The following is a 25,777-nucleotide window of genomic DNA, read 5'->3' on the forward strand; positions in this document are numbered from 1 at the left end:
TCCTGGGAAAGATATACCAACCTCTCTCATTCTAAGGTATGGAGCTGATTAGAACCTAGAGAAACTTTTAGCAACTCTTGGCATAACTAAACCAGACTAAGACAGCACCTTCTTCTTCCCTCGTACTAGACTTAGGTTAGGTACACTGGGGTAGGATTATTTTAGAAGCACCAGATGAGTATTTTAGCCTGTGTTCTTTATGTATGTATTTTAACGAATATATGTCACAGTATTCTACAAGACATGCTCTTACAGTATTATTTTATCTCACTGCCAACGCTGTACATTTTATACTTCGCATTCTGTCTTACGATTGTTGCAGTTCATATCTCTTGCCTGAGAAAGAAGACTGTTCAATTTATCCTTTTTATTGAAACGCCCGTCTCTCTATTTCCATGCAACTCTGTAGAAACAAAGCATGCACGATTGACTGAGTGAAACGATTATCTATTGTTTTCACAACTCTGAAGATATTGTTCCGACTCCAGGGGAAACAAAGTTGTCATGTTTATGCGGTTGTCAGAAACGAATCCCTTCTTGTTCATTCGAGAAAGTTTCTAGTGACCTCTGAGTAAGCTGGCACACAGGAGTAATTAAGTTTAATGTACTCGATAGAGACATACTGACCTCAGTCCTATGTAAAATCTATAGTGTATATTATTCAATGTGCAGAGCCTCTCAGGGATATAGGAACTACACTACAATACTACTTATTTTCAAACATTTACTTTAATAGCTTACCAGCTGTAATTAATTTTCCATTTCATATTTTAAATCCTCACTTATTTCTACTCCTCCCCCAGTCACCTTTTTTCCAATTTCCATACCAACCATTTCTGCAACATTGAACGGAAGACTACAGGTCAGAATTTCACCAAATGTCATCCCAACAGTACGGCAACATTCACCGCCACGTGCAGGTCATAAGTTCACCATACTTCATCCTAACAGTTTCTGGAACATTCAACAGCACATGTGGGTCAGAAGTTCACAACTTCTTTAAGTTCAAAACAGGACCTTCTAAATGCAAGTAGCAGGTGTGGTTGCGCTCCACATCTCTCTACGTATCCTATATAGTGTAGGTTTAAAACTTTTTTTATTAACCAATAGGAAACATACTTTCCCACGAAACTAACATGCACCCTAGTTTTCACTACACAATATTCTTCACCACTCAGTAAGTTTCAGTCTTCTCCAAAAAAAAGCTTCTTCTCCACCTTTTGACATATCTCTCATTCTACCAACGGACTACAAGAGCTACAGACTTCTTTTGATTCCTTACAGCCATACCTTCAAAATGCTAGAATGGATCGTATGACACAGATATGTTTTCTGGTACAAAAGGTATGCTGAACACAGACTTATTGAGAAAGATCTAGGTTTACAAAATGTGGACATTAAATGGTTTGCCCAGAGAGGATTACAATGGCACCAATTGTTACCTTTGGTTAAAACCTCTTTGCATCTCCAACCCCCTGACCTCATGATTGTGCACTGTGGTGGCAATGACCTAGGCACATTGACTAGCGTAGGTCTGGAAATGCTGATGAAGGATACCTTTGGACAATTGATGTTCCTTTTACCTCACACTGTCTTTGTATACTCCAACATATGCCAAGGACAAAAGTAGAAATAATTATCAATTCTGTCCTCAGATTGAGAAAGTTAGGAAGAATGTAAATAACGCTGTGTCTGCATACCTTAGAGATCATAGAATGGGGTCCATCTACAACAACAACATACGTTTTGATATGGATGGCCGATACAGACCATGAAAACAGAGTTATAACTCTGTAACATAGGCCCCTGCGGTGCAGGGGGCCCCCAGGCTCCAGCCCCCCCCCTCAGCACAGTGCTTGGGCCAGAGAGCTCTTAATTTAATCACGAGAGGGCCCCTCCACATACCTTGCAGGAGGCCCCCCTCAAGTTTTGTTTCACCACCTCACCCGGACCTTTTTAGGCCCAAGGAACTGCATCCCCCGGAACCTTGCCAAAATACTTCGGAAATGGACAAAGAGCCTCAATTCCCCGAACTCCCTACCACCTCCCAGCCTCCTACAGCAGCCGCCATTCCTTTTCAGCAAAGCCAGGTGCTGCATGCAATCCCCCTTTCCACAAAAGCAAATCTCCTTAGCTTCATAAAACCAAGACCAAATTTCCTCCTCTCGCTTCCATCAACCGAACCAAAAGTTTGTTATCACAGAGGGAGAACTCTGCATACATCCCGCCTTGCCATAGCAAACCACAATGTCCTTGGGTTATGCACCACGGGTAATTATTGAAATCGGCCCTCGGACATGGTGATACCCACGGCCACGGAAAGCTCCTCAATGTTAAATTGGACATGGCTACTCCATCCAATTTAAAGCCAGCAACATCCTACTCCCCGGGGCCCCCAATCCCCAATAGATCCCACATTGTAATTCATAAATTCCCAAAGAAGTAGTGCCCCCAGGACAGTGTGGGGAAGCTTCACCCCTCCACACTTAAATTTTACGCATACCTCCAAACAAGTGGTGCTCCTCGGAGTGAAGGGGGAGGGAAGACGCGTACCTCCCCTATCCCTAATTTCATTATATTTGCTCCAAACAAGTGGCGCTCCCCGTGACAGAAGTAAACTCATATCATAACTAAACATTGCGCCCGGGAACTAGCCCATCCGGTGGCTTAATTAAACAAAGGACTACACACTGCACTTCGTTTTTCCGGCGTCATTTCCAGTCCCTTCGCAAATCCCGGCAAACACAAATCCAGCCGAAAGCATATGAAAATGTTTCTTTACGTTCGGACTCCCTGTGACACACCCTCAGCACCCTAGAAAGGTCACAGTATTCCTACCCTACCCTCTTCTACTTTTTTTCTTCCTTTTTCCCCTACTCGTTTCAACCAAGCCACAAAATGGCTGCTCAGACTTCCAGGTGTGAAGTCTTGCCAGCCAATCAGAGGCAACCTCGTGCTCGGGAGGGCTCAGCCAATCAGATCTCACAATTTTCAGATATTGATATCCGTAAATCTTTAAATATCTCAAAAACTACTAAACGCATTTACACCATTTAAAAAAAGCATGCTTTCCGAACCAATAGCTAACTTTTTGCCAATTTTGGTGTAATTTTGTTTAACAGTTCGGGCTATAGCCATGTCTAAAGTTTCCTATGGAAATTAACATTTAGAAAACACATTTTGAAAAAAGAGGCGTAGCCTCAGACCACCTCTCTGAAACGCAACTCTGTGGTGCTTACTGTAGGTACCTGGTGGGCTAGTCGGGCCCCAGGGACCCTCAGGATTCAAGGGGACTTAATCCCCCAACTTAAAATGCACCACAGGAATGTGTTTGCAACTTGTCACATCAGGCCCCACCCCCTCCCTTCACCACTGTGCAAACAGGCCCTCTGGCGCGTTGTAAGTTGGGGGATAAAGTCCACTTGAATCCTGAGGATCCCTTAGTTCCAACTAACCCACCAGGTACCTTCAGTAAGCACCACAGAGCTGCATTGCAAAGAGGTGTAAAATGGGGCATGGCCTTGGACCACATCTCTGCAATGCAGCTCTGTGGCACTTACTGGAGGTACCTGGTGGGCTAGTTAGCCCACAGGGACCCTCAGGATTCAAGGGGAATTAATCCTCCAACTTAAAACGTGCCAGGGGATGTGTTTGCACAGTGGTGAAGGGAGGGGGTGAGACTGATGTGACATGTGTGTACTTATTCCATCACTCTGCCAAAACACACACACTTATAAATTAACCATGCACTCTCCTTGCTGTACTCTAATCATCCCATCAGTACCCATGCACTCATGCAATGACCCATGCACTAACTCATGCACTGCTACAATAACCTGAGCACTACCCATACAGTCCAGCCATCACCCTGTCAGTACCCATGCACTCCTTCAATCACCCAGCCAGCACCATGAACTTATCCAATCACTCCACCAAAATCCAAGCACTTATAAATTCACCATGCACTCTCCTTGCAGTACTCTAATCTTCCAGTCAGTACCCATGTACTCAAGGAATTGCCCAGGTACTAACACATGCACTGCTACAATCCCCTAAGAACATCCCATGCAGATCTCTAACCACCTACACACTACTAATTCACTCATCCAATTACCCAGGTAGTACCCATGCACTCAAGAAATCCCTCTGTCACTACCCATGCACTCCTCCAATCACCCAGCCAGCACTATGTACTTATCCAGTCACTCTGCCAAAACCTAAGCAGTTATAAAACCACCATGCACTGTCCTTGCAGCACTCTAATCATCCAGTCACTACCCATGTATTCATTCAATGCCCAGTCACTAACACATGCACATTGAGGACTACCTATGCAGTCCATTAATCTCCCTGGTACTACCTATGCAGTCCTCCAATTACCCAGCCAGTCCTTTGTCCTTATCCAATCACTGCGCCAAAACCCAAGCACTTACAAATTCACCATGCATTCTCCTTACAGTACTCTAATCATCCATTCACTACCCATGTAGTCATGCAATGATCCAGGCACTAACACATGCACTGCTACAATCCCTGTGTACTACCCATGCCATGCAGTCCTCTAACCACCTACACACTTGTCATTTGCTCTTTTAATTCCCCTGGTAGTATCCATGCAGTACAGCAATCACCCTGTCAATCCCCGTGCAGTCCTCCAGTCACTCAGCCATTACCATATACTAATCCAAACACTCCACCAATACCCAAGCACTTATAAATTCACTCAGGCACTCTCCTTGCAGTATTATAATCTTTCTGTCAGTAGCTATGTACTCATGCAATGTTCCAGGCACTAACTCATCACTGTTACAATCCCATATTATCTACCCATACAGTCCTGTACCCACTTACACACTTCTCACTTGCCCCATCAATTCCCAGGTAGTACCCATAAAGTCCCGCAATCACACAGTCACTCCCGGTGCACTCCTCCAGTCACCCAGCCACTACCATGTACTAATCCAAACACTCCTCCAATATCCAAGCACTTATAAATTCACCACACACTCTCTTTGCAGTACTCTAATTATCCACTCAGCACCCATGTACTCATGCAATGACCCAGTCACTAACACATGCACTGCTGCAATACCTTGAGAACTACCTATGCAGTCCAGTAATCTCCCTGGTACTATCTATGCAGTCCTCCAATCACCCAGTCAATCCTATGTGCTTATCCACTCACTGCGCCAAAACCCAAGCACATATAAAATCACCATGCACTCTCCTTGTAGCAATCTAATCATCCAGTTACTACTCATGTACTCATGCATTGACCCAGGCCTTAAGTCATGGCAAATACAGAGGAGGTCATGCTAATCACAGGATTACCCCAACGCTTAGTGTTCCCAAGTGTATGTAGGTGTTTTCACTGTATTCTAAGTGTCATTTAGCATACCACTGGCTCTAGGCCTGGTTAGTCAGAGTCAGTTACCACCAGTATCCATCAGCAAACAGTTGGGGGCACAGGAGGACTTTCTGCTTCTCTGTTGGTTCTTTATGCACATTCCTTCTTCTTCCTGCACTTTTCTGTGTCTTTCTGGACTTCTGTTGCCTCTTCTGCATTTGTCTTGCTTCTTTCTGTGCTTTTCTTCCTCTTTCTTCACAGGTCCTAACTTTGTAGGCATAGTTAGAAATTAGCATTTAAAAAACCTTAGAAATTATCTGAAAAAAACATAGGTTTCAGGAACGCCATAGTAAGAAATTAACATTTAAAAAACCTTTGAAATTCACTGAAAAAAACATAGGTTTCAGGGACGTTATAATTAGAAATTTTCATTTAAAAAACCTTTGAAATTCACTGAAAAAACCATAGGTTTCACGGACGTTATAGTTAGAAATTAGCATTTAAAAACACCTTAGAAATTCACTGGAAAAAAAGGTAGGTTTCAGGGACGTTATAGTTAGCTGGAGATTCCACTTGTACAGAACCATAGAAATTTAGCCATTATAGTTAGTAGACCTAACTATAACTCGCACCCCCTCAGTCCACTGCTGATGACGTCACATATTACATCCCTCATGACATGCTCAGTGACATCACTGATGACATCTCAAATGACATCACTGATGACACCATCCAGTGAATGTGTGTTTCTATAAAGTGAAGAGTGCCTCAGATTTTATAATGGTACAGTGGCTGAAGTAATCAGATTTTAGATATCTGGTTTTTGAAGCACAATAGAATTTGCGAGCCCAGTTTAGCCAAGGCCATCAGAAGGAACTCAACAGTTTTAATGTTCAGTATAGTATTGACAGAATTCAGACTAGCAGTTACTACCTGACGGTAGGTTCCAACTCCTAGACAAACAAAATCGATACAAGGATGATTTTTCTCTGCTGCACCAAGAAGTGGCAGGTACATACAATTTGATTGATGGTTTCTTTTCCATTCTGCATCCCCTGAACATGGTTGAGGGCTGGCAGGTTAGTTGGAGCACAGAATACATCGCATGTCTTTACAGAGTGCATGACCAAAAGCTCTGGCCTTGAAAGAAATTGTGGTGTTCATCCATGACAGACAGCAACCCTGGCAGCACAAGGCAATACATGAAAAACCACAAGTACCTGGACGACCAAGCCTAATTGATCAGAAGAAGGAGTATACTAAGTGAAATCTGCATACAGGTACCAACCTCACTAATTTCTTGTACAATTCAGCTGGCGCACCAGGTCACCATAGCACAATGAAGACAAAGGCCAGGCTTGGTAAAAAGGGCTGGCTCCCTCACCTCAATGGACAAAGATGACCTCATCAACGGGTGCAGCCTTTGTCAAGTGTTTGGGTGTCATGATGAACTAGCCTTGCAATTGGATCCAACAGGCTGTACGCTGAAACCAATATATTAGGCTTCACAAGCAGTACATATTGTGAGCGAGCCAACCTAGTACATATATGAGCCAGTACATATGTGATCTAATGTGTCACTCATGACAAGCAGTATACATGTAGATTGATGTCCTTGAAGCATATTGTGAAAGCTAAACAATACATTATGTATAATGACCAATAAGTTGCACATGTATGTAAAAACTTCAATACTATGCATTTAATCCCATACATTATGTGAGCAAACCACTGTAGTATTGTGTGCAAAGCAATAATCTATACAAACATTTCATTAGAGTACTTAAAACAGTATTTGCTGTAAATACACAAATGCATTATATAGACACTGACTTATGCTAACAAAAACCAGCATATTGTGAGTATAAACCGATATATTTTGCTTATAAACCACAAACCTTGAACCATATGCTTTTTTACGTAAACCATTGTGCTTCATAAGTGTACATATATTATTTATCTGTGTATTCACCAACATATTGATTCAACAAACCAGTGTTATTCTTTACAAACCAGCATAGTATATACAAACTAAGATGATTTGTGTGAACCATTGCATTACGCACAAAAGACATTCAATATGTTTCATATATAAACCAATGTGGTTGCATGGAGAGCCACTGTGGCTGCTGTAAACCAATATGAGTCACAAATGAGGCAATTGAATTTTGTCTTGTTTGGCACCTTATAGAGAACAATAGTGGTCTGACTTACAGAGAAAGTGCTTGCGGAGACGAACAGCTTCTACAAAATTAGAGACATCCAATAAGTTGAGTAGGCCTGGATCGGCAATGGTCAGCTTCTGATAGTTCAGTTGTTGGGCATGAATTTCAAGAAATGAGCGGGTGGCTCTCTGTCTAGCACCGTAATGTACAGCTACAGAGGTGAGGAAGGAGCTCAGTGTGAGAGAAGAAAAGGTTTTTAGGGTTCTCCTGTAGTTAAGCGGTATGGAGAGCAACAGAATGTGGAGCAGAAGATTCTACCATAGCTTAAGGATCTCAGTAATAGCATATCTGACTCTTGTGTCTTTGAATTGTGAAGAGTAAAGTTAAGGGCCTTATTTAGATGTCAGTGATGATTTACTTCATCACATATCCCGTCTGCCAAAATATAAATCTCATAAGATATAATGGGATTTCTTTTTTTGGCAAACAGGACATCCTTCCGCATTTTGACAGAGTAACTCTACCACTGAGATCTAAATCAGGCCTTCAGAGCCAAGGGTGGCGGTAGATGAATGTTCACTGCAGCAATGAGTCTATGGGCCAGATGTACGACATAGCGCCTTGCAAATTGCGAGTTTTTTGCGACTCACAATTTGCGAGGCACTATTTCCAATGTACAACAGTGTATTTCACACTGTTAGCGATTCTCAATGGGGTCGCAAATTGAGAGGCTCATGAATATTAATGAGCCTCTCGCAATTTCCGACCCCATTGGGAATGGCAGGCTCTCCCAGCTATGGGGGCCTGCTGGGCTCAGCAGTCAGCCATGTCTGGGACTCCTTTGTAATAAAGCAGTATTTTTTTTTTTAATGCAGCCCGCTTTCCTTAAAGGAAAACGGGATGCATTTCATAAAAACATTTTGAAACTTCTTCATTTCATTTTTTAAGGGCAGGACATGGTCCCTGGAACCACTGCCTGCCCTTAAAATATATTTTCCTCTGCATTTACAAAGGGGAAGGGGTCCCTTGTGGGACCCCTTCCCATTTGCGAGTGTCTTACCATCCTCTTGAAGAGGATACTAATTTGCGAGTGTTTTGCGCACGCAATTGCTGACGCAAAACATTCTTATATAGGGTTGCGCTCGATATTAGAAAGGGAATGTCACTTCCTAATAGTGAGTCGCAAATCCCTATTTTGCGAGTCGCCAAAAATTGCGACTAGCAAAATAGGGTTTGTACATTCCCCATGCTGTTTTTGCATGTGCAAACGGGTTCCCAAACCTGTTTGCGCATGCAAAAATGGTCGTACATCTGCCCCTATGTCTGTTAACCATTCTTACGTCATGTGAAGTTTTTAAATATTACTCTTGACCTTAGAAATATCCTGTGTGGACAATGTATAGTTGGATATGCCATGGTATTTCCATCAAAGGTAAACAGAGAAACTGGCTGGTGCATTTTGAATCGTTGTAGCATATCCACCAGGTAGTCAAAGGGACAACATACTGGTGACTAGAGGAGTTATGTCTAGAACTGACTGTACGGTGTCATTTTTGATGGAACAGTATTTCTGTATTTATATTTCTGAGCTCTCACTTGCATTCTGGTCGCTACTCCCCGGTCCACCACAGCTTCTGTGCTGATTGTTGTGGAGGGAGGTTCAAGCGACACCACTTCCTGGTTGCTCCATCCTGGGCAGCCATCTTGGGGAGGTTGACGGGCTAGTCTCCCCCCTCGCCTTCACTATTTTAGGGCGGGAGTCAATCGCGCACGATCATTAACCAACGAAGATCGTAGCGCTAGCGCTTGACTGTGATAAGGATTACTGCAAGCATCTATTTCGTTTTACAGACTTTTAAAAACCTATTGATTGTACTAATATGTGTTTTTAAATATATTTCTGAGCTCTCACTTGCATTCTGGTCGCTACTCCCCGGTCCACCACAGCTTCTGTGCTGATTGTTGTGGAGGGAGGTTCAAGCGACACCACTTCCTGGTTGCTCCATCCTGGGCAGCCATCTTGGGGAGGTTGACGGGCTAGTCTCCCCCCTCGCCCTCACTATTTTAGGGCGGGAGTCAATCGCGCACGATCATTAACCAACGAAGATCGTAGCGCTAGCGCTTGACTGTGATAAGGATTACTGCAAGCATCTATTTCGTTTTACAGACTTTTAAAAACCTATTGATTGTACTAATATGTGTTTTTAAATATATTTCTGAGCTCTCACTTGCATTCTGGTCGCTACTCCCCGGTCCACCACAGCTTCTGTGCTGATTGTTGTGGAGGGAGGTTCAAGCGACACCACTTCCTGGTTGCTCCATCCTGGGCAGCCATCTTGGGGAGGTTGACGGGCTAGTCTCCACCCTCACCTAATCTATATGACCTCTTCCTACCTCGCGCAGCGGTAGCGCCTTATACGCGCCGAAGAGGCGCCAAAGAGAAGCCAGTCTGCACCAGTCCGCGTTCAGACGCTTCTCGCTGGCCCTGGCTTGGGAGCCGCCCAGCACTATGGTGGGTCTTCGTATTTCCTACAACTCTTTGTTGTTACACTCCCTACGTCCCCCCACCAGTCCCTCCTGTCGCCACTCTTTTCCCCCAGCTAATCTTGAACATTACTGTAAGCACTGTACATGGAGCACCCCCCGCCCATACAGCTACACTCTCCCCCCGGGAGAGATTTGGAGATTGTATCTCCTCAACTGCCGGTCACTACCTAAACACTTCACAGAGCTGCATCTGATGATTGAAGAGCTCAATCCTGACGCTCTATTTTTAACGGAAACTTGGCTCCAGATGGACAATGACCCGACTACAATATGGGCCACACCTCAAGGCTATACCCTCAAGCGCCTCGACCGCCAGTCGGGGAGAGGCGGGGGCCTGACCATCATATATAGGGACAGTTTTAAGTGTCGTGTCATTCCCAATTCCTCGCCGACCTGCGAGAGCTTACACTTTGCGCTTGATTTTTCCCCCACCACCACTTTCTCCGGTATCTTACTCTATCGCCAACCTGGTTCCCTTAACAATTTCATTACGCAAATCACGGACCTCACTGCCAACACAGTTTTGACCTCATCTAACTTCACCTTGCTTGGGGATTTTAACATCCATTTAGATGACCCCCATGATACGTCAGCTAATAACTTACGGGTCAACATGCAAGCGTTAGATCTTTGCCAGAGAGGCCATCAGGCAACCCACAAGAAGGGACATCTTCTTGATCACATATACAGCAACACCAACCTTAATGTAGAGTCCCCAGTTCCACTACCCTGGACCGATCACTTCCTGATACCTTTTACCTGGCTTTCCAACTCCTCTTCCCCTTGTGATGTTCCTATCAAGTATCTGGGCAGGAAATGGTCCTCTCTTTCTCTCACTGACTGGACAACTGCTCTTGTCCAAGATCCCCCGAGGAAGGCTACGACTCCTGCCTCTGCCTCTAACGATTTTGATCACTGGATTTCCAGCACCCTAGACCTAGTTCTTCCCAAACGCCCTTGTAAACTCATTAGAAGACCTAAAGTCGCACCTTGGTACACTCCTGCTCTAAGGTCATTAAAACTTGACTGCCGTAAACTGGAGAGAGCGTGGAGGAAGGACCATTCTTCGTCTAGGAAAGATGATTATAGGTCTGCAATGAAGCTCTACAAATTAGAGATTAAAAAGGCGCAAGCCTTTTTCTATGAAGGGAAAATTAATGCAGCAGCCAATGCCCCTAGGGAAATCTTTAGGATAGCTAAGTCCCTTATTTCACCCCCGGCTGAGCGTCCCACTGCCGAAGGTGCACAAGATCGCTGCAATGAGCTGGCTGCCTTCTTTTCAAAGAAAATTTTGACCATATACTCCTCCTTTGCAATTCTATGGTCATCGCCCGCTCTGCCCCACACAAACCAGCTGACTCTCTGGCTCTCTGTAAGCTGGACACAATTCCGCTTCTTGATGCCTGTAGTCTGGATAGATTAATCTCCAAAGTTACTTCCGGGTCACCCAATGACCCGGCACCCCCCCGGATCCTTGTCAAGGCCTTGGACGTTATTCGCCCTGTCATCTTGGAAACCTTAAACACTTCCATTGTGTCCAAATCGGTCCCACTCTCCTGGAAATGTGCCATGGTGAGGGCACTTCTCAAAAAGCCCACCCTGGATCAGAGCAACCTGTCCAACTACTGTCCCATTTCGTTGCTCCCCTGGTTGAGTAAACTGCTGGAGAGGCACGTCAACAACATCTTAACAGACTATTTGGAGTCCAACTGTCTGCTGCGTGCCTCCCAGACAGGATTTCGTCCTCAACATGGTACCGAAACTGCTATGTTAGCGGTTACAGAAGAAGCAAGAGCTATTCTTGATCAGGGACGAAAGGTGGCCATCATCCTGTTAGACCTTAGCGCCGCGTTCGACACGGTGAACCATGCCACGCTATTACATCGAATGGCTGGCATGGGCGTGTCGGGCGCGGCCCTGGATTGGCTTGCCTCCTTTCTGAGCGAGCGTTTCTTCCAGGTCTTTGAGGGTGAGACAGTCTCTCCCAAACATCCTCTCAGGTGCGGGGTTCCTCAGGGCTCCTCCCTGAGCCCGACCCTTTTTAACGCCTACATGGAACCTCTGGACAGGATAGTCCATCCCTTTGGTGTGCGTATTGTCACCTACGCGGATGATACGCAGCTGGTGGTCTCGCTAGACCACGCAGACGGATCATCCAACACCTTAGGCCCCTGTCTAGAGGCTGTTGCCAGATGGATGCAAGCCTCCTGTCTGAAACTTAACGGGGAGAAGACAGACATCATTCTCCTCGGAAATTCCTCCCCGTCTGTTCTTGCACCCGTCTGGCCACCATGTCTTGGCGTTCCCCCCGCCCCCAGGTCCCAGATAAAGAGCCTCGGGATCTGGCTCGACACCGCTCTTGATTTCTCGGTCCAGGCCACTAAGACCGCTGCCACTTGCTTTGGACTAATGAGGATGCAAAATCCTGCTGATCTGCCCTGAGCCTGCGCTAAACCATTTAATCTTCAAGCGCTGCGAGGCCTCAGGGCAGTTATGCGCTATACAAATGCAATTTTTCATTTCATTTCATTTCATTTCAACAGTATAGGTTCGTGGCAACCATCAAAAGAACAGGCTTCTTGAATACCACATTGATATTTACCTACCCTCTACCAACAAGATGGTCATATGAATATCCAAGATACAAGTCACCAATCAAATGGCAATATGACTATCCTGACTCAAGTCACAACTGTAATTGTAAATTTTTCTTTCTTTGTAGGATTGCCAAAGCAGAGGAACTCCCATTTGAAGACAGATCTCTGGACCTCGTCACTGCTTCAGTAGCTGCCCATTGGTTTGACCTAGACAAGTTCTCTGAGGAAGTAAATCGTGTCCTCAAACCAAGTGGCTGTCTGGCAATATACTGTTTTGACTTGCGATTCAGTCTTTTATATAAAGATTGCTCTGAAAGGCTGACGGATGTATTCAACGAGGTGAGAATAATGTATGTTAAGCATGCCATATACCAGACTTTTAAAACCTAAGGCTCTTATTCAGAGTAGCCCAATGATTTCCAATATACTAGGTGTTCCTGTGCTAACATAGAATTATGAGTTTTGTGTGTTTTTTATCACATTTGGTACATACTGTGTGCAATAAGAACTGCATCCCTTATTACATTCAGGGAAATCCAGAAGAAATTTAAAGTGAGAAAAAGGCCTTGGAAAGCCCAGTCTATAGGATATTGATGCAGTACGCACCAAAATATGTTTTTACCAGATTGGGTTTTGGGGCAGCAGATGGGAGGGAGGTCTACCGTCTGGGGTGATCGGGGGGAACGGTACTGCCCAGCAGGCGCAACCTGTGCAGGTAAGAGAGGTGGGGGTGAGTCAACAGAGGATGCTGAGGTAAACTTAAATAAAAAACAAAAACTGCTGACCTTGCGCTCGCTGCATCGGCGACTAGGCAAAGCGGCGAGCGCAAAGTAACTAGTTTTCTTGTTTTTATTTAAGTTTACCTCATTGTAGTCTGTCGACTCCCCCCACCCACCCATGGTACCCCACTGATCTTACCTGCATGGGCAGTGCCTTCAGCCCAGGTTCAGGTGGACTATATGTGGGCTCCTTTTGGGCCTCATTGTGTGACTGTTATAGCCCAAGTATATATTGAGCCATTTTCTGTCTTACCCCTCATTCCCTTTCGTTACTTGAGACAGTACATTTTCCCCTATTCCTTTCGCGACACTTAGTAGTGGTAGTGGTCAGTTACTCTGCCTTGTGATGAAGGACGACAGGGTGCACACAGCCATGTGGTTGTTAGAGGAGGCCAGGAGATTGGACTTGATTGCATTGGGCAATCACAACGCGGGGCGCCCAGCCCGGCGTGCAACCTAATGGGGTTGCTGCAGCGGTTTTGGCATGCTGGCCACCTCATGACAAACTGAGAGCCAAAAGTGTGCAGGTAGGGGCTACTCCCTTGCTTGGAGAGTGGCTCCAGCTTTGTGCATGCCTCACGCTCCACTTGCAGTGCGGTTCCACAGATCGCACTGACTTTTGTTGAGGAGAGGGAGGGGCAGGGCTAAGGGAGAGCCAGCAGCACCGCTCCCAGTGCCAGCGATCCGGGGTGATGTACGCAGGCTGATGGAGGCCATCTCAGCAGGACAAAAGACAAGGAGCACAATGTAGGAAAGGACAGAGGCAGATGTAGGGGAAACCACAAGAGGCTGGTTGGATGGCAGGCCCTTCATCAACACAGGCTGCATATTTGCACAGTGGTTGTGGGTGCCTGAGCTAGATTCGGACTTAGAGATTAGGGCAACTAACCCCGGCACACCGGCCCCCCTTCTTTTCTTTTGCAGGATTGACAGATAAGCAGACAGGCAGTCTCAGGAGTGCTTGTTATTGCTCGATGACCCTGAGGTGAATTGATGACAGGGCGCTGTGCGGCCAGCCATATTGCGATGATGGACGTATGTGACACTGCCACAAGAAAGTCTGGAGTGACCTTGGCAGTGCATCAAACCTGATGGTAAAGTATGGGACCGAGTGCGCACGGGCATGAATACACTCAGGGCACAGAAGGGCAGCCAGGAGGGCACCTTACAGCCCTGTGGCGAGCAGCTGCTAGCAAGAAAGTGTAAATATATGAAAATGCCTCACAGGATGATGACGAGGGCGATGGTGGTCAAGTGTTGCTTACGATGGGTGAGGACACACAGTTGGATTATGGGGAAGGGAGACTTGAAGAAGGTGAAATTGTGGATGAAGGTGCTCACATGGCGGATGAGCGCAGGTGGTGGCAGAGTGAGGCCTGCGGCGCAAGCCGGGTGGATAATGTTGTTTCTAGTATTTTGCAAGAAGTGCCTGCAGCTCGGAAGAAGGAAGCCATGGATGATGGTCAAGGTGGAACTAAACGACTGGTTAGGCAGCTGGATCCGGAGAGGAGATCAACCTTGGGGCAGGAGAGGGATAGGGGGTGTGTTGCAGAGGACATGGCCAGGGCAACTGGACATTGAAAGATAAAGGAAGTCATGCCTGTGGCTGTTGGGTGCCGAGCAGAACCTGTGGGGCAAAAAGGCAGTGGGGCTGGGAGAAACAGATGGCCAGGGAGGTAGCTCTCAGGAGAGTAGAGTTTACAATCAAGATGTTGCCATATTGGGGGATGGCAAAACCCTTGGCGCTCCTTTGATGTTGATGTTGTCCACAAAGGAGAGAATTTGGAAGGGAGGGTATACTGAAATGTTTAAACTTTTACATAGGGAACTTAGAGCAAAGGAAGGGTCCAAGGTGGAGGAATATGAGCTGTTAAAACTTCTGAGGGTGCCCATAACCATTGAGAACTGGACGGCTGCATTTTTATATTGATAGTGTTTACTGCAAAAAAATACCCAGAAAGGACAGTAACCTTTTCAAGTATATGGACATGATCAGAAAAGCACAGATCACATGTGGGGGTATGCATGGCCTCAATACGACGACGAGTTCCGGGCACTGCTGGCATTAGATACGGAGGCCAAGTGGGGGTAGAGCGATAAAGACCTCTGGCAGCAAACGATGGGGCCAGCCAAATTTGGGAAGACCATTTTTTATCACCAGCAGCCTTCCTATAGTGTTTTGTCCCTTTCAATGTCATTCCACTCGAGGCAGAGAGGGAGCGGCAATCAAGAGTCAGGAGGGCTTGCTCGGGGTATGCTGGGGCTTTAACAAATGGCTTTGCACACTGGAGTATTGCAAATTCAAACATAAATGCTCAAGATGTGCAGGGAGGCACGCTTTTGTGCAATGTTACAAAGCTGGGGAGAGTGGACAGGGTCAATAAGGGGGCAAGTGGAGTTCACACCAAGGCAATTTTAGTGCATCCCACAATATACCCGGGGAGTGTGCTATGGATGAAGAGGCTCACAAGGGGCAATGGGAAAGGGCTCATTCGCTAATTCACTTAGAACACTTGGATTTCTGGCTGGCCCAATCACCCAGACAAGGAAATCACCAAGTTGTTAAGCTAAGGATTTTACTGTGGGTTCAAGCTGGGTTATGAGGGCCGAGGGTGTGAAGGTGGGCAGATAATTTGAAGTCAGCAAAGTCCCATAGACAGGTGGTAGCCATTAACCTGTAAAAATAAATGTAAGTAGGGAGGATGGCAGGGCCTTTCGATGAATATCCAATGCATGACTTAATTGTGTCACCAATGGGGGTGGTCCACAAGAAAGAAAAGGGTCTATTTAGGCTCATCCAGCACCTGTCCTGGCCAGAGGGACATTTAGTGAATACTTCATTGCAGAAGAAGTAACCTCACTGTGATATTCTTCAGTGGATGTAGCCATAGCAACGGTAGAACAGGTGGGAAGAATGGTGCACATGGCAAATGCAACATAAAGTCTGCCCGTATACCTGGAGGATTTCAAATTACTGGCAATACAGTTCGAAGGACAGTGGTACGTGAACAAGGCCCTGCCCATGGGGTACTTCATTTCATGTGCCCTGTTTGAACACTTCAGCACTTTTCTGCAATGAGTTTTCATACAGCACACCTGTGTACATTGACTCAATACCTCGATGACTTTGATTTTGTTGGTAGCACGGTTCAACGGACTGCCAACACCAGTTGATACAGTTCCAGGACCTCATAGGTGACCTGGGTGTGCCCCTTGCACCGGAAAACATAGTTGGCCCAGCATGGCTCTATCGTTTCTGAGTATTGAATTGGATTCAACGGCAATGAAGGCACGGTTACCCATGGACAAGAAGGTCCATATGCTGCTTTTGCTGAACACTATGCTGGCCAGACACAAAATAAGTATTAAAGAGGTGCAGGTATTGCTCGTACAACGTAACTTTTTTTGCAGAGCAGTCAGGGTGGGCAGGACAGTTTGCAGACAACTCAGGCTGTCTCTAGCAGGTTGGTCTCAAGCTCATCACCATGTGTGACTTTCAGCGGGAGCGAAAGAGGATTTGCCCATGTGACACAAGTTCCTAGATTACTTCAATGGTATCCTAATGGGGGTCCCGCAGCAATGGGATTTGCAGATTTATTCTGACAGAGCGGGTGGACTGGGTTTTGGGTTGTAGTGGCAGGGCAGGTGGTGCGTGGAGGAATGGCCAGCCATTGGATACACGAATGGCAGAGCATTGCTTTTCTTGAATTCATTCCTGTGATGGTGGCAGTGATGCTGTGGGGCCAAGACCTGGCCCACTGCAAGGTTCTCTTTTTGTTCGATAACATGACCGTGGTGTTCACTGTCAACAGACAATCTGCCAGGAACACATGGGTCATCAAGCATCTGCCGGTGTTCATTTAGGGTTGTCTGAAGAATGATCTAGTGTTTAAGGCCAGACATATACCAGGTGTGAACAATGACATTGCAGATGCTTTGTCTCATTTGCAGTAGGAGAGGTTCCATGGGCTGGCCACGGAAGCTGACAGGTTCAGGATGCCGGTAGCATTGGAATTGTGGAAGATAGGAGAAAAGGGATTCTCTAGTTGGTGGTATGGTCTTTGACAGATTCTACCCGCGGTATATGCACAGGCATGGAGAAAATTAATCCACAATGGGGCTCTGCAGAGGCCGGCAGGCTGGAGTAGGGAGGAGGACATGATACAGTTCATACTTACGATGATTAGAATGGGTCTATCTAGGGTGACAATCAGAGGAAAGCTGGCAGAGATCGCATTCATGGGTAAGCTGTGCCGGGGTTATGCACCCTCCATGTGGGAACTGGGCCACAGGGAAGCTGGAGGGTTGGGACAGGGAAAGGAGCATAGTGGTAAGAGGTGAAGGCCACTAACGAGGGGTCTGTTTGGGAAAGATTTAGAATATTTGCCAGCTGTTTGCAATGGGGCAAATAAGACTACCTTGTTCTCCACATTAATGTCATGGATGTTTTTCATGTTTTGCAGTTGCTGGGTGGAAAGGGGGCACATGGGATTCAGCGGGGTAAGTTCACCAGCATTTCAGGGTGTGTGGAACTCCATTTTCACAAGTCCATGATTGATCAGAGATCCTAAGGGAAGATTGTGGTGCCACAAATGTTCCCTGTTCAAGGGTTGTGTCTTCGGTCAGTGAGGTGTGTGATTGCAGGGTATTTTGCGGACATGGGCAAGGAGTTAGAGGGGGTTGCCATGCTAGTGGGGCACAGGTGACATATTTTCAGCTATTGGCAGTATTGCCAATGGCCCTGTCACATTATGGGGAGGATCCAAGGGCATTAGGAACTCACTCCTTCAGGATTGGGGTAGCCACTAAGACGGCAAAACAGACTGGAGCAATGACAAGATCATGAGTTTGGGGAAGTGGTCTTTGGATTTCTATCACCGCTATGTGCATTTGAGGAGGGGAATTGTGGATTGTCATGTCTGGTTTTTTCAGGTGCTATTGCAGGCTTGGAGTTGTTGATCTGGATTGTAGGACACTCATTTATAAAATGGGTGGAGAGGCATGAAGCTCAGAGAGCTCATGGAACAGATTTGGGCCATAACCTCTACTGTGGAGGGGGTATGAGATCAAATTTTTCCTTTTAAAATGTTTAAATGGCTTGTTGAAATAGCAGGGATGTCTGCAGTGGTTTGTTGCTTCACCTCGGGTAAAATAAGCTGGTGGAGTGCAAGGGGTTAGCATCACTCAAAGAGATGGAAAGGGACCTGAAGGACATAAAGCACTAGTGGCTAGGGTGTCTTGTCATCTGGAGGGAGTTCATTCCTTGGATGGACTTCTCCTCTGCTCTGGCCAGCCCCACCACGCCCACCCGAGAGCGACTGACAGCTATAGGAAAAATAACATGATAATTACGATAGTTATAATCATATTATTTTTCCTTCTGTTCAGGAGGAGCTGCCACTGGTTACAATAGTCCAGTGCAGGTTTAATTACCGACCCCTTCCAGGGAGGAAAGGAATCATGGAGGTGCTTTTGTGAATGGCCACAAACATCTATGTTTGTGGGTGTTGACAAACATCCATGTCAAAACACACTTTAGAATGCCCCCATCTCCCCCCTTCAGAGGAAATTATTACTGTGGAGATGCACATGTGGCAAAGATCTCTGCTAGCATAAATGGCCTTACGTTTGCAAGGATTTCCATTTTGAATTCTTGGCAGGCGTAACAGGGGTACTTTTAGCTGTAAATTTATGTTTATAAATTTACATTTGCGACTAGTGTTCATTAATACTTTTCTAATTATCTCCACAATAGGGGCCTCATTACAAGTGGTTTGTAAACTGTAATTTCAGATAGAGATTGTAACGGAAATTACTGGCTTCATGAGGAATCACAGGATGTGTGGTAATGAGGGGCTCCAGTGCAGATTATGAATATGTGGGTGAAAATCCAGGAAAAAATGGAAAATAAACATACTGGAATTGGTGCTGAAACAGTAATTCCTGTATGTTAATCCCTACAATAACTGGAGCTAATATTGCCCCCTGAAAATACTTATGTCCCTGGTATGTTTCGTTATGTTATGTGAATTTGTAGAGAGCGGCTAACCCTACATGAGGAAATCCATAATTCTGATGGGGGAAATCTAGGTGTGGGTCTCTGTAAGGTAAAAATAGACCGAAACTTTGGAGAAAGAAGTTTACTGAAACTTAGAAATAGCACAGGATATGCAGTGGCCTCAATTATGAATGGGGAATAACTGGATTTCAGACTTTAAGAATCTGATTCCTTCGATTATTCCTCATTGCTGCCTGGATTTTCCCCAGATATTTCAACTGCTTTGGGCAGCCAAAGTCCCCAGGAGAAATTGTGCGAACCTACGGTGTTTCTGCGTTACTCATAATCAACTTTTGTTATTCGTCCCATAATTGATCACAAAATGCAGGTAATGAGAGTTGTAGGCCTTACTTATAGTTTGGCAGAAGAGTACAAAATGTGGTGCCCAGATTTACAGTGAAATTGACGAATATGGGCTTGTAATATGGTGGATGGGACATCCACATGTTTTTGATAAAGTTCCATGCCCGCAACTCTCTAAAACTTTCTTAGGCCCTCGTTACAAGTTGCATTACGAGTGGCCTGGTATTATTGCTGACAATTTGTGGTTTGGGTGAAAGGGGATAGCACAAACCATGGAGTCAATTTCTACAACATAACTTTTTATTTCCTTGTTTTGGCCAGGTTTAACTCTTGGTTGCCACCCCCCCAATTTTCCTACTCACCTATGGCAATAGACAATAACCTTGCTGTAGAATCATTCCAACTTGACGACCCACCGCCACTCAGTCAAGACCCTATGATTTTCAGACCCCCCCCCCCCATATAGGATACCTCCTTTCATCTGCGATAGTTCAACGCCTTATCAAAGACTTCCCATATCTGTATGAGGTGCAATTCCATCGCATTGCGGGACAAATGCACCCCATCCCTGCAAACCTTCCTCCCTGAAAAATGAATGCATCTCTTTGTTTTTCTTCCTTCTAGCCTTGTCAGTTGCCCTCTAGGGCCGACCAAACAATTCATACTCACTTTGCATGTTCCTACCAGGCTACATTGCACAGCCTGGTAAAAAACATGCACAGGCACCCTATTGCAGTCTGAGCGCCATGGATCGGCGCTCAGACCAATCACAATGCTGCACATTGCAGTGTTGTGATTGGCTCAGGGTAGCCTGTCTGCCGGGGGCTTTCTGTTGCTGGGAGTCTGCAGAAAGTTGATGGAGGACGCAGGAGAGGCGGCATCCGGAGGGGCGGCGGACAGGTCGTTCCAGGAATTTGTTTTACATTTTTTTTTTCTTTTTTCCTTCGGCCTCCCCCGTCCCCCTGTCCTACCACCTGGGAAAGGTAGCACCCTCTACTGATTGTAGCTCCCCTTCCAGAATGGGAAGGACAAAGGGTCACCCCGAGATCTGCTGCAGGTGTAGGGACTGCATAATGGGAAAATGGATGACCCCCATATTTGCGGCCGATAGAATGGATATTTTCCCAATTGAAAAACATTGTGAAAAAGAGTTCATTTGCCCCTCGGATGCTATTTCCCCTGTTCTGAGTTCTCTCTATGGATAACTCTGTACAGTAGGAACTGGTTCTCACAAAGAAAGTCATCTTACCTGTCTTCTAGTACCCTGGGAAATCTAAGCCGGGTACAACCTTCCAGATGTACTATTAGGAATGTTTCTGAATACTCACCAATTTTAGGATCTGAAGATTTACTACTTTATTTGTGAAAAGGACCCAGTGTGTGTTGCTTGTTGTGAACTTCTATTTAATATATGGGTTTTTCTTTTGGATGGAAAGCATGAATTTTCAGAGAATAACTCGTTTTAGTCCCCTCTGCAAGTTGCATCCAATTACTTTTCTTAAATTCCAAACTGCATAAAGTGATGTAAGGCATTAGATAGATGACATTTATCTATATTACTGGTACACTCATGAAAACACAACATTTAATAAAGATGTTAAAAAATTCGAAACTATTAGAAGCTGTTAGCAAAATACCTAAAAGTGTCAACTAAAGCAATACGTGTTATGATAAGTGTCTGCCTTACAGTATCGTGCACTTTCTACCCTTGCAGTGATTTGCTCTAAAAGTTATGCTTACTTCTTGTGAAATACTACACAAAGATTTATCAGTATTTCATAGTCCCAACACCTGACCATTTTGTCAATTTCATTCTTGTGTGTTCTATGTTACTTGCCAAAAATATATATTACACACTGGTGATAACCAAATAGCTATGGTTAGGCCAGACGCTCCATTGAAAATGCGTTTTTTTTCTGAATACATTTTGCCCCTTTCAATAAATCTACACAAACATTTGCAATGAAAAAGGCAATTCCATTTAGGCTTGGCACGGCAAGGTATGTGCAGATGCATCAAGCCAGGGCCAAAACAAGGTGGGCAAAACATTAACACTTCTCATTTAAATCCCATGGAATTCATTTGCTTTCTGTTACAAAAATATGCTCAGCTGAATCACCCCAAATTTCTTATGAGAACTTTACTTAAAAACGACCTTACTTTCATATGGTGAAAATCCGTTCAGTATTTTTTTGGCAAATTGGCATTTAAATGTTGTATTTGGTGCATTCGGAGGGGTTAAGTTATAGATCTATCTATACTATCATTGCTTGGAAGTACTCAAACCCCAGTTCGCAGACCTCTGCAAACCTGAAATGTGAAAATAAATATTTTAATTGTATTGGTCAAGGGAGCTTTTTCTATTTTTGGCCAATAAAGGACCGCAAGATCAAAGCCGGTTTCTTGGAACCAAAGCCCTTGATTGACTGACAGCATCTTTAGGAAAAATTTTCTAATCGCATTAAGGGATGTTGAGATTCGATCCCCACGTCCTGAAAAAATAAATGAAAATGTCCAGAAGATGGTAGAGGTAGCATCCATTGATCCTCCTGCTTCTTTGGGGGGCACTCAAAGACCCCTCCTCCCCCTGATAACTCAAAAATAATTGTTTTTGTTGTGTGGCTTGTGGTCCTCCAGAGCTCTATTCATGGGGGCCACAAACCATGGCCAAGTGGCAAGAGTTTTTTACTCATAATGGACCTTCCGCTGAGACTCCAGAAGCAGAAACAGGTCCTGTATGGGTCCAAGCATTCTGCTAAATCCCTGCGCAAGGTCAACAAACTCTTTAAAAATGTTTGAAAAAAAGGCATGGCTGAATGAAGGCTGTACTCAAGGGGTGGGGGTTGGCAACCCCAAGGGTGTTTTTTTATTGAAACTTTCAACAATGACAATCAGTGTCTCAGCTTATGCAGTGTATGTGTAGCCATATTGTAGACAATAATACAATATCATAATTCACAGGACACCCTGAATAAGAAAAACAAGTCACAGTAAGCAATGCAGACAGATACACTCTACCATAGGGCAACAAGGAGGCATACGGAAGAGTAAGGAAGCAGGTCAAGGGATCGCCAAAAGTACCGGTATATGCGGAGTGTCGGGGGATCCAGCGCAGGGCACCAGGGGGTGCTAAGAGAGAGAGGGTGTAGCTCAGAGGGCCAGCACAAGTAAGGGCCTTAGCACAACAGCAATGTGCGAACGTCCGAGGGGAAGTGGGAGTAGGTCTCAAGTCTCGTCTACCGCAGTAAGCGGGTGTTCTAGCAAGTAGGTCTGTAGTGGGCCCCAAATATCACGGGGACGCGAGGAGTGAGGGAGTAATTCTGCATATGTACTAAGTTGGTCCTGCCAGAGAATCAGGTCCCCCAGCCAGTCCTTAAACTTTGGTGCCCGACCCCGGCCCCATCTGCAAGCTACTCGTCGCTTGGCCAGCACTAGGCAAAAGGACTCAAATTTCCGATGTATGGCAGGGATATGTGCAGTGTACCCAAGAAGAGTTATAAGTGGCAACCGGGAGATATGTGTTGATGTCATAGAGTCAAGGGCCATGAGGACCTGTCTCTAAAAGGTAAGTACCTCAGGAAACTCCCAGGCAAAGGTGTAGAAAATCTGCATGCTCCGCCTTACATCTATCGCATCTGTGTGTGTCCCGTAGCCCAAACCTGTGGAGCCTAGCTGGAGTGTGATAACTTCGGTGTAAGAATCGATAATGAATAATACGGAGTCTGCTATTGGAGGAGACATGCTCCGTATGTGTGCAGCAAAAGTACCACTGCTCATCAGTGAGTTCTTGGCCGAGTTCCGCCACCCACCTAGCATGGGCTGCACAAGGGGGGTAGACTGCGTCCGCATATAAAGTATGATAAAGTGTATACACTAAGTGTGAGGCAGAGGTCGCGCACCGTGTCTGGTGTAGTGCGGTCAATGTCGTTGGCTCAGAGGGGTATGTGGGATAGCTCGCCTGGATGCCATGACGAAGGCGGGCATATAAAAAAGTCTCCATGGTAGAAGGCGGGGGGTCATGACATAGTTGTTGAAGGGTGCGAAACTTACCACCTATATATAGGTCTCCCCAGCAGCGGATGTTTCATGCACACGCAACTTTCCTAAAAATCCCTTCTTGTAATAGCGACACCTTTGGATGATAAGTGAGTGGTAAGAGTGGGGAATATAGGCAAGACTCAGGTGTGCGAGCCAAAATGCGAGACCAGGCCTTAATCGTGCAATCAACCGAAGTGGGGCACCGTCCACGGGGCTCAATTCTAGAGAGGAGGACGCCTTCCAGTGGGATTGCATCTGCGAGCCAATGTTCGGTGGCAACGTGTGGAGTGTAGCGAGGTGGGTTAAACCAAAACTGAGTGAAATGAGCCTGAGCGCTGAGATAGTACAACTCAAAGTTCGGCACATCAAAGCCTCCGTGTGCATAAGGCTGCACGAGCGTGTCCCATTGGATACGTGGCTGTTTTCCGCCCCACACTAACCTGATCAGTTCCGAACGAAGGGTAGTGAAATAATGCCGTCCGGGGTCATATGGAATATTAAGGAATAAATATCAAAATTTGGGGAGTATGACCATTTTGATAAGGGAGATGCGACCAGCTATGGTGAGGGGGAGTGTTATCCAACGATTAATACAGCCTGTGACATGTTCCATTATAACCCCGTAATTTAGTCACATCAGTTCCTCTCTGTCCGCCACAACTCGGATCCCCCAGTATCTAACATCGTCCTCGCACCACACAATGGGATAGTCAGGCTCGAAAGGAGTGTCGGAGCTGGTCAGTTTATATGGATACATGATTGGCCACCAAATTTAACAAATTCACGTAATAGTGGATTCAGATTCTGGTGGGGGTCTTTGATGTAAAGGGTGACATCAACTGCATATAAGGAAATTAGAACCGGACGAAGGAGACAGCGTAGGCCTACATGACTATAGTGGTTCCATTACCAAAGCGAAGAGGATAGGCGAAAGCGGACAGCCCTGTCGGGTGCCACGAGAAAGAGAGATAGAGGGTAAAGTATGACCGTTAATCAAGACCTTCGCCGTTGGTGAAGTGTAGAGGAGTCTGATCCATGATAAAAAAACTCGCAGGGAGCCCCATATTTTGCAAAATAGTGAACAGGTAGTCCCCCTCCACCGAATCGAACGCCTTAGAGGCATCTAGGAATACATCCACCAGCGCAAGTTTAGGATCTACAGCTTGTAAGATGGAGAACAGTGTCCTGAGATTATGTGATGTCGGCCTACCGGGAAGAAACCCTGCTTGATCTGGGAGGACCAATTTATCCATCAGGAGGCTGAGACGAATTGCTATCAGTTTAGCAAGAATGTTTGCATCCGCGTTTATAAGAGAAAGTGGTCTGTATGACTCACAGCGATCTGCGGGTTTACCTGGTTTTAATAGTGACGTGATTAGTGCCTCTCTCATTGAGGTGGGCAGGATTTGTGCCTCCCAGGCTTCAAGAAAGACCTATTTTAGTATGGGGAGAAGCTGATCAATGTAGGTCTTGCAAAACTTAATGGGAAGACCATCGGATCCTGGCGCTTTCCCCGACGTCATCTGCATGATTGCCTCCCTCAGCTCATCATCTTCAAATGGTGCAGCCAGGAATTTGCGTTGCGTGTCGCCTAGCCATCCTAGAGCTATGTCTCCTACATAGGGAGAAAAGTCGGTAGGAGAGGTGCGTTGCAAACTATAAAGATCCACATAGTATGAGGCAAAAGTATTTAGGATATCGAGACTGTCCCAATGGCGTAACCCCTCCCGGTCAACTATTTCCAACACGTAGTTGGAGAAGCGCGGCTGCTTAACAGTGCTTGCCAATGCACGGCCTGGTCTTTCGCCTTCCCCATAACGCCGAGCAACAAAGTATTTTCCTCTGAATTTCACTTCACGTTCTGCAGTAGTAGTGTAGTCCGTGAGTTTCTAGCGAAGTGTGGCTAGTTGGGCACCTGAGTTAGCAGACCACATGTCAGCTTC

General features: G+C 45.7%; 1 protein-coding gene across 1 annotated transcript in view; it reads left to right on the plus strand.

The window, feature by feature from the left end:
• LOC144824185 (putative methyltransferase DDB_G0268948) overlaps positions 1–25,777 on the plus strand; it is a 641,160-nt gene that overhangs the window by 340,486 nt on the left and 274,897 nt on the right. Inside the window, exon 4 of the mRNA XM_078683341.1 lies at positions 12,782–12,995. Within this exon, the coding sequence (XP_078539467.1) occupies positions 12,782–12,995 (214 nt within the window). The remainder of the gene's footprint in view (positions 1–12,781; positions 12,996–25,777) is intronic.

Source organism: Lissotriton helveticus, chromosome 3_1 (assembly GCF_964261635.1).
Source record: "Lissotriton helveticus chromosome 3_1, aLisHel1.1, whole genome shotgun sequence".
Lineage (NCBI taxonomy): Eukaryota > Metazoa > Chordata > Amphibia > Caudata > Salamandridae > Lissotriton > Lissotriton helveticus.